Below are 14,090 nucleotides of genomic sequence, written 5' to 3' on the forward strand. Positions count from 1 at the left end.
TTGCGATAGGCAGAAAGTTGTATTACATAGTCATCAGCTTCCCTTCCAACCTTTTAACTGTATGATTATCCGCATTTTCCATTGCTCTCCCTTTATCTACCAAAGCCTGGGTGGATAAATACTAAGAAAACTGTACCTGATGCTCAAGGATACTCATATTTGTGTATCCATGTGCAGTGCATGGTCCAAGTTCTTATTTCTTCACTTCCTTCTTAGTATATTTTTATTTTTAACCTTGGGTTTTTTTTTCTTTAGTTTCTGTCTTGCAGTTTAATTTCTTAAAACTCTGCCCCCTTCAAAGATTAGCTTAGAAATATATCAAAGTCCTGCCTCCTCAGGAAAAAAAACTGTTGAAAGTGGTTCACTTTATTTGTGATCCAATTTATATGCACCGAGAGCTTAGTTATTTATACTCACCTGGGCTCATAAATCTCCTTCAAATCCACTCACCTCTTTTCCCCATGTGTAATCACTGTAACCAAGTAAGAGATGGAAAGGGTCATCAGCAACTGAAGTGACCCCAAAACTGAACAATAATGTAGATTTCAAGAGAATTGTGCTCTCCACTGATGCTCTGAGATAAGATGATATATGCTTCCATCCCTTCTTTCTATTTGCCACCACTTGTCATTGCTATTTGTATGCATCACTATTACACTATGTACAGGACAACGGTACTTCAGGACATTTTTTGTTGAAAGTTATGGCTTGGCAGGAGTAAGGAATGGAGAGAGAGGTTATACCTTCTATATAGGATACTATGACATTTCATCTCCCCCAAATATGAATCTCAGTGATATCATCAAATAAGATCTCATTAATAATTTGTATCTTGATGCAAGAGCCATGGTGGCACATGGGTTAGAGTGCAGTACTGCAGGCCACTTCTGCTACTGCCGACTGCCTGCAATTTCACAGTTCAGATCTCACCAGGCTCAAGGTTGACTCAGCCTTCCATCCTTCCGAGGTGGGTAAAATGAGGACCCAGATTGTTGGGGACAATATGCTGACTCTGTAAACCACTTAGAGAGGACTGTAAAGCATTGTAAAGCTATATATAAGTCTAAGTGATATTGCTACTAATTAAATACCACAGAGGTTGATTGCTACAAACTGGAAATGACAGAAATGACAATTAAGGTGTTAAAAAATTTCTCCTCAGCCATGCAGTTTATTGGGTGTCTCTCTCAACCCAACCAATTTCAGAGTGTGACTGATAAAAAATCTGGAGAGGCCACTATGCACATTGCCTTGAGACTTCAGAGAAAAGATGGGATAGAAACATAAAAAAACACAAAGCAAATCAATAGTGTGAGTCCCAAAAGGCTATTCGGCAGCACTGAGTAGCATTTATTTATTTTTTGCATGAAAGTAAGTAGCTCAGTGTATATAGCTGGGTGGTAATAATAAAAATGGAGTGGTTTTCTTTATTTAAGTACTATAGTGCATTAGGAGCTAAAAAAAAGAAGGGGATAAATGACTTGAAAATGTACTTATAGTAGGTTGTGGATGAATAGAAGGTGAACTTTGCAGACAAATTTCTATGTCTGGGAGCAGACACATCACACCAAAGCACTGTAAATTTAATCTTTAACTTCTTTGTATACACAAAATTACAGCTGCGTTACAAACAAAAAGACCAAACACCCCACCCCCACTGAGTCTGACATCTTTCTACTCTAACTTATGTTTCACTGCCAGGTAAACAGATTTAAGCTGCTGAGTAAATGTACCTGCTGAGTAAAGAAATTGTGTTTAATATTGGGGTAAAGTCTATTGGCTCCCTTGAATTTTAATACTAACATAAAGTCAGATGAGGATGTTTTTCTCCGAAGTGCTCTGACTTAGAAAATTACTAGCTGTTTTGGCCATCAGATATATTATTATACCCTCTCTATTTAACCAGGCCTTTTCATTATGCTCAGAATTTCCATACAACACAAGCCAAAAGTCACTAATTGCTTCTGAGATCATATCAATGAATACAAGATCTGATTTGAAGACTGTAGCCTAAAAGTAAGATACAATAAATATGATGGAAGAATGTTGCTTTTGTTTGGAGACAGAGAGCATCAGCAGATAATTCTTGGTATTAGTAGAAAAGAACTATTGCACTGTCATATTTATGTCAACAAACTGAGCCTGTCAGAGACATCTAGAGTAAATCACCTTATCTAAACACCAGATAATGGAATGGAATGAAATGGAATGGAATGGAATAGAATAGAATAGAATAGAATAGAATAGAATAGAATAGAATAGAATAGAATAGAATAGAATAGAATAGTTCTAGTCCAATCCCCACCTGCTCAGGCAGGAAACCCCATACCAAGGGTTGCCAACCTTTTGGACCTCAGGGACCACCAAACGCATAATTTTAAATCCCACGGACCAGAAACCCTGCGAAAATCCCATTTTCCTACCGATTGATCATTCTTTATTTGGGATCATAGGATACCGTGTCCAGCTCTCTTCTGAGAGAGAGGGGGGGAGGGAGGGAGAGAGAGAGAGAGAGGTGGGGGAAACAGCAGAAGTCATTCTTTCTCTCCCCCAAACTCTGCCAGAAATGAGTCTTTGTGAGACTTGTCGTGCTGGCACAGCCTCTTGGAGCAGGATGCCTTGCAGGGTCCCAAAGACTCATTTCTGGTGGAGTTTGGGGGAGAGAAAGAAAGACTTTTGCTGCTTTCCTTGCATGCAGCCAAAAGCAGAAGAAAGAAATGGAAAGAAGCAGCCCAGTAGCCAGGTGAGGTGCGTGGGGTGAGTAGGGCAAGTTCCTCCCTCCACCCTTCCCCACTCCCCTCACTACCTCGTGTTGTTCAATGCAAGCGATGCAAGCCTTGTGCTCCCACAGGTCATGTGGGTGGCGAAGCCTTGTGTTCCTATGCAGCCTGGATTAATTGCTTTGGGTGGTGCTTTGGGGCTTTCTCTGCAGACCACCAAAACTTTCTCGCAGACCAACAGTGATCCCTGGCCCACTGGTTGACGACCATTGCCCTGTACCATTTCAGGCAAATGGTTACAATAGGCAGTTTTCTTCCCATGTTTCAAAGTTGTTTTATGCTCTCCTACTTACACAGGTAGTCCTTGACTTGCAACAGTTCATAGTGATCACTCAAAGTTCATAGTGATCACTCAAAGTTACAGCATTGAAAAAAGGGGCTTATGACCATTTTTCACTCTTACAACAGTTGCAGAATCGCTATGATCACATGATCAAAATTTAGATGCTTGGCAACTGAATCACATTTACAACAGTTGCAATATCCCATGGTAATGTGATCACCTTTTGCGACCTTCAATGGGGAAACCAGATTCACTTAACCACTTTGTTACTGCAATGGTGGTGATTCACTTAACAACTGAAAAGTGGCAAGAAAAGTGGTAAAATGGGGCAAAACTCACTTAACAAATGTCTCCTTTAACAGAAATGTGGGGCTCAATTGTGCTCATACATCAAGAACTACCTATAACACGTTGTTGGGGGGAACTTAAAATACATGTTCAGCTAAATTTCCCACATTTTATGCTTATTATTAAAAGTTTGGCTCCTGTGAATTTAGTCTCTCTCGTAATTTGCCTGAAATATGTTTTCTGTAACACTGTGCAACACCATTATTGATACTAGAGCTCCAGGTTGTGAAATTTGATTGCTATATATGGTGGCAAGGAGAAGACATTTATATAGTCCTGACATGCTGTCCAGCAGGCTGCCACACTGCATGTTAAGACCCAAGTTGTTTCACAAAAAAAGTAAAAATTACAATGAAATGAAGTAAAAGTCCTACATTCATGTTGTTTTTATTGTTGGATTACAGCATTTATATTTCTTTCACATTAAGATCACAAAATTAGACATAGATCTGTACCAATACTTTCTTCCAGTACTAACCTGAGCCAATAATTGCACCTTCCCCAGTCTTCTATCACTTTTACATCATTACATCTGGTGTAAGATTTAATTATATTAGAATCAACACATTTACATGTTATATATATTTTTTACAGTTGGAATAATTACTTCCATTAGAATAAAAAGGCTTTTTATTCTTTTGCTGTAATGTAAAACCCCCTCTACTATTTACCAAACACAGTATATATTTTTATAGCACTGAATATCAGATGCTGAGATTTTATTAGTGAAAATTATTTGTTAATACGTTTTCTAACCACACTCAAAATAAACGTATGGAATCTGCTGAGCCTAAAAGAAAGAACTGGCAGCATACTGTACCAATTCCATTTTGGGGGGGCAAGATTATAACTATACAGTATTTTGAAGGAAAACCTTGAAGAACTAGGCAGTATGACATGATAACACCAGAAGTGCACATAACCTCAATCATCCATATAAAGATAGAAAATTGTGAAGGCAATTTTATTCAGAAAAGAGATCATGACTAGGTGGGAAAAAATAAGCAATAAATAAACAAATAAACAAATTTTCACATAAAAGCTACTCTACATAATAACAACATTGCCCTATTTGTGTGTATGTGTGTGTGTGTGTGTGTGTGTAAGATCAGCCAGAGAGGGAGGGAAGAACAAAATTAAATTTGAAAACATAATAAAAGCTCTAATTTCTATATAGTAGACCAGGGATGTCAAACTCGTCATGACACATTGTTGTCACATGATGTATTGCAACTTCTCCCCCCCCTTTTGCTAAACCATGGGTAGGCGTAGCCAGAGCATAATGCACCCACAGACCTGCGAGTTTGACACCCCTAGATAGTAGATAGAAGGCCACAACTGAACTATTTTTATTTTTCTTACTTTTAAACTGGAACCATGTGTTATACGGCCTTATGTATTAGACCAGCAAGATGGAGGGATTAAGGTTTCTTTGAAATGTTACCTGCTGTATATTGGAATGTTCTTTTTGACAAGGGCTCTCCCAAGAAGAGGACTCAAGTTTTTCTATTCAGTCTGAATAATTACAATTATTCAAAGAAGTGATTTGGTCAGTGAAATAATTAAATCACACAAGAGACTAAAAAGTTGGTTTTATCCGGAGTCCTCCCATTTAAGACGTGTAACTTGTTTTTGTTTGCTTTCAAGTACACTGATATTGAAGAGAGGTGTATATAAGGCTTTAAGAAGAGTGTTTGTGTTAAGGTGCCTATGAGAAAAGGTGACTTTTGAAACTGTGATCATGAGGTATTCATCTGGCTTAAATCATCCATTCATTTTCATTGGGTATGTTTTCTTAATAGTGCCCAAACTCTTACTGTAGATTTGAGAGCATCAAAAAATATCCTTGTTTGAAAGCAAAGTTTCTACTTTTATTCTAAAAATAGGTGGGCAAAAATAGTAGGAATAGCATCACATCAATATTACAGCCATTCAGGAAGGAAATAAACATAGATAAGGAAAAGCATGACCTTGGGATAAAACCTTGCACCTGTTCAACTAATCACATTGAAATACCTGAAAGCACATGAACAGATGAGTCTCCAGGTAAAACTGAAATCCCAGCTACATCCATAGATATGGTTGCTCACTGCAAAGGCTTTGGGGATTAGCCAAAACTAAGTAAAGCCATAGAGTTATCACAACCCTATTCTGCTACTTCTTTCCATGTATCACACTGAACATTTTTCAGTGTTTCACTGAAGTACAGAAGATACCCCAATAAAAAATGTTGAGCACCTTGTTAATAGAACTCCTTATGTACCATTCTGGAAATGTATATAGAATATACAATTGATTTACAGAATATGTAGCTATCTGGCCATCAGGGACAACTACTACAAATCTTTTCAAACTACATAGAGAGGCAAAATGTATGCCTTTGCATATTTATTGAATAAAGGCAAATAATCCTGATATTATGCTGGTGTTATATCTATTCATTTTTCTCCCATTGGTGTATATATTCAGATAAGTAGTATCATCCCTTATCCAATATTTATGAGATACACAAATGCCCAAAATTCTTGCCTTTTTACAAACTAATTCTCCAATCGATTTATTTCAAAAGGGCTTATATATTCCAACTTTTATTGAAAAGATCACAGAAAGAAGGGAAGGAGGGAGGAAGAGAGAGAAGAAGGAAGGAAAATGAAGGCTATATTTTACAGAAATATGCTTGCTACATCCACAGAAGTTAGACAATGCACAGCCATGACACACTAAGAGCACTGCTGCAATGACTTGATCAAAAGAGCTTCCAATAGTCTTGCTAGATATTAGAGAAGAAAAAAATGTTTAATTCATCACAAGATTTTAATACATAATATCCTCTTCTATAGTACCATATCAACAATTCTTAAAGTTGAAACATATCATTTTTCCTTCTTTGCTTCAAAAGATACATATTTTCAGTGCAGTGCTGAATAAGATGATGATAGCTTCCAAACGTGTAGTCAGAAATTAAGGGTTGCTCACAATTTCTCTGATCTTGGCAAAGATCTCTAGCTGGGCATCCCTAACTCCAATATCTATTTTTCTTTGATGTCCAGTGTTGCAGAGAAGTTCCAAAACCAAGAAAAAAGGTTGTACAAAAACATTCATCAGATTTTTTTTTTAACTCAATGTATATTAGTGATTTTCTGTGAAATAACAAACCGGTTCATCAAATGGAAGTGTGCTTTTTTACCTCCTTACAGAAATAAAGCATATCCAATACCTTTCTTATTATAAAGAAGACAGATTTCTAACTTTTAAGGCAACCTTGCATTTCTGTTTCTGAATCAGATGGGACCAGGAATGATGGAGGATCCATTTGAGAAGTTTCATTTTTGCTACAGAGGTGGGAAGAATGGGGTCTATATATAATTAGCAGCTATGCTATCAAATAATTGCCCTTCATGCATTTACATATTATTATATAGTAACCTTACAAATATAATGCTTGAGAAAGATACAAAAACTGCAGGTGTAGCAGACACATTTTTAAACAAACAAATTTACTAAGTGCATATTGTGCAGAAGAAACATTAAGCATTCCCAAACCGACTGCCACACATTCATCAAGGCAACAGAAACTATTAAGCAAGTATGACTGTAGCTCACTAAGTCACTTTCTCCAAGGATTTGGGAAGGATTGTTGTGTTCCAAAGGACTGTAGAGTGTCATTTTAAAATAACTCATTGAGCTCCAAACTAAACAACTATATGCTGAAGGGATACACACACACACACACACACACACACACACACACACGCAAACACACACACACACACGATATTGGGTTTTTCCAGAGTGTCCAGATAATTTTTTTTCAGTACATGTTATTGCCAGCTGATGGTTTCAGCACCTTTGCATAATTGTGCTGTCAATTATGTCAGGAAGGATGGAAGTCTGAATATTTAGGCTCTCCCATTTCTGAAAGTTGAAGACTTTTATTTCACTGTAGCCAGTCCTGATGGATTTGCAAAACATTATATGCAGCATTCAAACACACTAACACACACACATACACGCATGCACACACCATATCCGTACATTTGTTTGCTTAGACCGCTAGAAGATACACAGAGGAAGATAAACATGCAGCTGTAACTGCATTTATAACTGATAGATAAACAAAATTGTCTTTTTTATACATCAAATGTCTCTAAGAAAAGTAAATAAAGAGTCAGTCACAGATGACAATGTCTATTAGTTCTTAGAAGAAGGCTTTGATAACCCCTTAGCAGCCAGTCTGGTCCATTGGAGTAAGACTGGATATGTCACTCTCTTTCAGCCTCATGTGGCTGTTACGAATGTGCTATGATTTGCAAAGCAAATATATGCACAAAGGCGCTTCATAAATCATGGTTAGTAATAGTTAACAATATTTCAAGAGTTTCAGTTCTGCCTCTATCCCTTTAACCAATAATCACTTCCTTGTAGCAATCTTCTTGAAATACAGGTGAAACTCAAAAAATTAGAATATCATGCAAAAGTTCATTTATTGCAGTAATGCAACTTAAAAGGTTAAACTAATATATGAGATAGACTCATTACATGCAAAGCAAGATAGTTCAAACCATGATTTGTCATAATTGAGATGATTATGGCTTACAGCTCATGAAAACCCCAAATCCACAATAGCAGAAAATTAGAATATTACATGCAATCAATAAAACAAGGATTGTACATAGAACAATATCGGATCTCTGAAAAGTATAAGCATGCATATGTATTCAGTACTTGGTTTGGGCCCCTTTTGCAGCAATTACTGCCTCAATGCGGCGTGGCATGGAAGCTATCAGCCTGTGGCACTGCTAAGGTGTTATGGAAGACCAGTATGCTTCAATAGCGGCATTCAGCTCTTCTGCATTGTTTGGTCTCATGTCTCTCATCTTTCTCATGGCAATGCCCCATAGATTCTCTATGGGGTTCAGGTCAGGCGAGTTTGCTGGCCAATCAAGCACAGTAATCCCACGGTCATTTAACCAGGTTTTAGTGCTTTTGGCAGTGTGGGCAGGTGCCAAGTCCTGCTGGAAAATGAAGTCAGCATCTCCATAAAGCTCATCTGTGGAAGGAAGCATGAAGTGCTCCAAAATCTCCTGGTAGATGGCTGCATTGACCCTGGACTTAATGAAGCACAGTGGACCAACACCAGCAGATGACATGGCTCCCCAAATCAATGCAGAATGTGGAAACTTCACACTGGACTTCAAGCATCTTGCAGTGTGTGCCTCTCCATTCTTCCTCCAGACTCTGGGTCCTTGGTTTCCAAATGAGATACAAAAGTTGCTCTCATCAGAAAAGAGGACTTTGGACCATTGAGCAACAGACCAGGTCTGTTTTTCTTTAGCCCAGGTAAGACGCTTCTGACGTTGTTTGTTGTTCAGGAGCGGCTTGACAAGAGGAATACGACATTTGAAGCCCATGTCCAGGATCCATCTGTGTGTGGTGGCTCTTGATGCACTGACTCCAGCCTCAGTCCACTCCTTGTGAAAGTCCCCAACACTTTTGAATGGCCTTTTCCTGACACTCCTCTCCATGCTGCAGTCATCCCTGCTGCTTGTGCACCGTTTTCTTCCACACTTTTCCCTTCCACATAACTTTCTATTAATGTGCTTTGATGCAGCACTTTGGGAACATCCAACTTCTTTTGCAATTACCTTTTGAGGCTTTCCCTCCTTATGGAGGGTGTCAATGATGGTTTTCTGCACAACTGTCAGGTCAGCAGTCTTTCCCATGATTGTGATTCCTATTGAACCAGACTGAGAGACCATTTAAAGGCTCAGGAACCCTTTGCAGGTGTTATGGCTTAATTAGCTGATTAGAGTATGACACTTTGAGCCTAGAATATCGAACCTTTTCACAATATTCTAATTTTCTGAGATTGTGGATTTGGGGTTTTCATGAGCTGTAAGCCATAATCATCTCAATTATGACACATCATGGCTTGAACTATCTTGCTTTGCATGTAATGAGTCTATCTGATATAATTGTTTCACCTTTTAAGTTGCATTACTGAAATAAATGAACTTTTGCACAATATTCTAATTTTTCGAGTTTCACCTGTATTTAAAAAAAACATAGGAAACAGAAAAGGGAAAATAACAACAGAGGATACACATGAGTGCAAAGAAAATAGTCAGTAAAAGTAAAAAGGCAAGAAAGGCTGTTGTGGCTGTTAAAAAACACTGATTATGCAAAGATACCGTTTGGATTTGGCGGAATGTATGAAAGAGCTAAAAGTTCATCCTGCATATGTATTAGTCATACTGGGCCTTCTGTTATCCCTTCTAGAGGAAGGTTGGTAGCATTATCAGCTGTAGATGTGTCTTCTTTCTTCATTGATGTCTGAATTAGCAGACTGACATATGGTTTGTGACAAGCCATGTTGCCCAAAGGAGGGTAATGTTGTCTGTAGCAAATGTAAGCAAATATAAGGCCAATGACTCCTCCAACGAAAGCATCTAGCCGTGAAGAAAGAAAAAGAAAATAAAGATATATTACTATTGAAAGAATAACGTAGGAATGTTCTGAAGCTACTTTTGGGTTCCTTTCTACTTGAAGATTATTTTTATGACACCTTCAGAAAAATACCTGACGTGTAAGCAGAAAAAAATATTAGCAAATCTCCAACAAGTAGCAGGTTTTCTTAAAATGTGGGGCAAACGTTCCCAAAAACGGTTAACAGGATTGGCAAGAATCTCAGACCAAAATAAATACTTTAGGGGAGTTCAAAATGCACTGTTATTCCTATAGCCAACTTTTATTCAAATGTGTAGTTAAAGTTTGCATCAGTAGACAACTTCCTTAAAGAAGCTACTTCCCCTCCAGCTACATACAATATATATGTCAGCGTTCGAGAAAACTGCCACTCCAACAAATAACTCTGAAACAGACATCCTCTCAAAAGTTCTTTTTTATTTGGGTAGTAAACTGGCACATCTGGGAAATCCCGAAACTGAAAGTTCTGGGTTTCCTTGCAATAAGTAAAAAATTACAAATCCACCCCCTGCACTCATCATCGCATCACATGCCCCAATCCGTCCCAACTTGAGACATCTGCTCAACCAGGTGCAGAAATAACATGACCTTGATTTGGAAGAAGAACGCTATTATGTCTAACCACATATACTCCAAGAAATTCCCCTCTCCCATTTCCCAGGCTCAAGAATGTGACAGTGTGGAAGCGTCTGGTGCTAATATGTCTTCCAAAGCTGACAATATGTACATTCTGTACTGTTTCCAGAATCACACAGCTGTTTCAAAGAGATACAGCTTGTACTATGTTGAATTCAAAGCATTGCACTGTTGTAATAAATATTCTACCTTGCCTTACTCTCAGTGCTGCCTAGGCACCATTTTAATATACCATTCTGTACTGCAGAAACATGTTGCAGTGTTCCCAAGAAAATGGGAATTAGGATGGCAGCTAACCCAAGATGCCCAATAAGACTTGCATTAATATAGCCTATGAATGACTCAACTGTTATCAAAAGAATCTTTTCCTGATCCCTTAAAATAGCATCTAAATAAGATCAAACAAATTTAACCCAGATAACTATTAAGATCCTCTTATGTTCAAGTAATCTATTTGCATTCCCATATAGGCATGGCAATCATATTTGTGTATGAAGTAGTGAGCTGATTGGAAGGAGATTTAGCACAGAACTATGAAAGCTCTTCTTAACATTAAATATAGCTAACCAGTAAAATTCATTGAGACAGAAGCCACAATCTTGGATGGCTTTAAGAGGGGATAACCTAATTTTATGGATGGCTGGTCCATAAAGACTTAGTTCTGAAGACTCATTGTTACCTTCAGATTGGGGCAGTGTTCCTCCAAGTCCTGGCTGCTCGGGAACAAGCATATCATAGGACCGTATCTGTAATTTGGGAAAGACCTTAGGAGATGGATGATGTTGCCTAGGAAATAGTCCAATAAGAGACAGCATAACCTGCAGCTGAAAATTGCACTTGCAAGATTCTGTTACGGTAGCTTTACCACAAAGCAATACTGGTTTATCTGCTGGCCATTTCCTGGTAAGACTGATCAATGTCTGGCTGGCTGTTGTGAGAAATGAAATAATGAACTAAGGTGGACTTTGGCTTGACTACAGCCCTGCCGATAAGCTCAGAATGCTTTTCTGAATTATTTCTTGTTTATCGAGGAGGCTAACTTGAAATATATTTCCAGAGCACTTACACAATCAATAACCCACTAAACATTTTGGGTACATGTCTGGAAAGGGGAAATTAGTAACTAATAATAGATCTTGTATAAAAACAACAGATGCAGGGAGGAATACCAATGAGAGTCTTTTCTGTTTTGCTATGTGGTTTTACCCAAGATAGAAACTCCGGCTCTACAAAATTACACTTGTTATATGATATGCTGATAGGATGGAACCACTTAAAGCAAAGCTATTTTGGGGGGGAGGAGGAGCTATTCCAGTACTCCTCCACTCTGCTATCAGCAGCAACGGGCAGTGAGATTTCATTATCATCTATATCAGGGGTCACCAACCTTTTGGACCTCAGGGATCACCAAACTCATAATTTTAAATCCCACAGACCAGAGAACCTGCGAAAATCCCATTTTCCTATCAAAAATGGGTACTTGGAATCACAGGATACCATCTCCAGCTCTGTTCTGGAGGGAGGGAGGGAGGGAGGGAGGGAGGGAGGGAGAGAGAGAGAGAGAGAGAGAGAGAGAGAGAGAGAGAGAGAGAGAGAGAGAGAGAGAGAGAGAGAGAGAGAGAGAGAAGTCTTTCTTTCTCTCCTCCAAAGTGTTTGTGAGATTTGTTGTACCGGCGCAGCCTCTTGGAGCAGGAAGCCTTGCAGGGTACCAAAGACTCATTTCTGGTAGAGTTTGGTGGAGAGAAAGAAAGACTTTTGCTGCTTTCTTTGCATGCCGCCAAAAGCAGAAGAAAGAAGTGGAAAGAAGCAGCCCGGTGGCCAGGCAAGGCGTGTGGGGCAAGTTCCCCCTCTGCCCTTTCCCCCTCCCTTCACTACCTCATGTTGTCTGAAATGCAAGCGACGCAAGCCTTGTGTTGCCACGGGTCATGTGGGTGGCGAAGCCTTGTGTTCCTATGCAGCCTGGATTAATTGCTTTCGGAGATGCTTTGTGGGGGGTGACATTTCTCTGAGGACTACCAAAATTTTCTTGTCCCTGGTCCACTGGTTGATGACCACTGATCTATATAATACAAATCATTTTGCATTCCAACTTTTTCCCCTTTTTTCCCAAGAGTAAAATCTTATAAATGGAAAATATTTCAAACCGCCCAGAGTTGCTGGAAGTCAGGCAGCCTATACATGTAATAAACAACAATTGTATAAGCACAGGCTCATGTGAAGCTTTTAGAATGCTGGACTGCTATTAGTAAATTACTCATACTTGACACAAAGAGAAAGCATCATAGGATTTCAAAATTTCATTTCATTGAAAAGTTCACTTCTATCACTTTCTGAATGGCCTGAATCAGTATGAATGGTGTGCAGTAGTTTTTATATAGCACAATGCCTCCATTAAACCATCTGATATGTTCACTTTATGCTGAGATGCTAGAATATGTAGGCTTCAGCTACTGTTTTCCAAAAGAACCTCTGCTATGTAATCCCATCACAAAAGATGCAGTAGATAAAAGCCAAAATGTATCTTTATAATTCTATCAATTTTATCAATCAGTTATTAAGAAAGAGAATTTAAACCCCTCATGGCATCAGATATTGGGCAAAACAACAATCATCCTAAGAGTCTTCCAATTATCCTCCAATTCTATAAAATAAAAGCATAAATGTTCAAAGGAAGCACCTACCATAGTAGCAACAATGACATGAGTGGGCCTGCTTATAAATATCCAACTGGGAAAGTCAAATCCAACATTGTATAAGCTGATTTATACGCATCAAAACATATATCTTTTAAACCCTTATGGCTAATGCAATTGACTTCATAGAAAATATTATAGTTTTATAAATAGTCAATTGGTAAATTTCAGTTTTAGCTTTTAAAATTATTTTACATAAATGCTAGGTCTAATGAGATCCTTAAAATTTTTCTAGGACTGATGCAAAGGCCAATCAAGGAAAATAATACAGATAGTCTTCAACTTACCACTACAATTTATCCCAAAATTATCTGTTGCTAAGCAAAACAATTGGTAATTAATCTTGCCCCATTTTACAACCTTCTTGTCACAATCATTAAGTGTAGGGGTCTTCAAACTTGACAGCTTTAAGACTTGTGGACTTCAACTCCCAGAATTCCTCCTCCAATCATGTTGTCTCAGGAATTCTGGGAGTTGAAGTTCACAAGTCTTAAACTTGCCAAGTTTGAAGACCCTTGGTCAGGGGTGGGATTCAAAATTTTTAACAACTGGTTCTGTGGGTGTGGCCTAGGTGGTGGGCATGGCTTGGTGGTCATGTGACTGGGTGGGTGTGGCTTGGTGGTCATGTTATTGGCTGGGCATGACCAACTCAATATCACTCACATCAAAGCACGCATCTCCTCGCCTGGCCTTTCATGACTGTGGGGATGCTGCAACAGTCGTAAGTGTGAAAAATGGCCATAAGTCACTTTTTTCAGTGCCATTGTAACTTTGAATGGTCACTCCACACAAGTAAAGTACCAGCAAAGGAGGGGAAAATAACTCCAGAGAAGTTCCTGAGACAGGAAGTCTAGTCCTGCCAAG

The 14,090-nt window shown here is 38.6% G+C and overlaps 1 protein-coding gene across 3 annotated transcripts in view; it reads right to left on the bottom strand.

Moving 5' to 3' along the window:
- Positions 1-9,436: 9,436 nt before the first annotated feature.
- PLPP4 (phospholipid phosphatase 4) overlaps positions 9,437-14,090 on the bottom strand; it is a 125,001-nt gene continuing 120,347 nt past the window's right edge. For all 3 annotated transcript variants that reach the window (XM_087964436.1, XM_026668501.2, XM_087964437.1), the window contains one exon: positions 9,437-9,860. In XM_087964436.1, the coding sequence (XP_087820562.1) occupies positions 9,710-9,860 (151 nt within the window). In that variant the 3' untranslated portion in view covers positions 9,437-9,709. The remainder of the gene's footprint in view (positions 9,861-14,090) is intronic.

The sequence above is a fragment of the Notechis scutatus genome, chromosome 4, assembly GCF_049901735.1.
Source record: "Notechis scutatus isolate UNSWTSFEM ecotype Mainland chromosome 4, rNotScu1.2, whole genome shotgun sequence".
NCBI lineage: Eukaryota > Metazoa > Chordata > Lepidosauria > Squamata > Elapidae > Notechis > Notechis scutatus.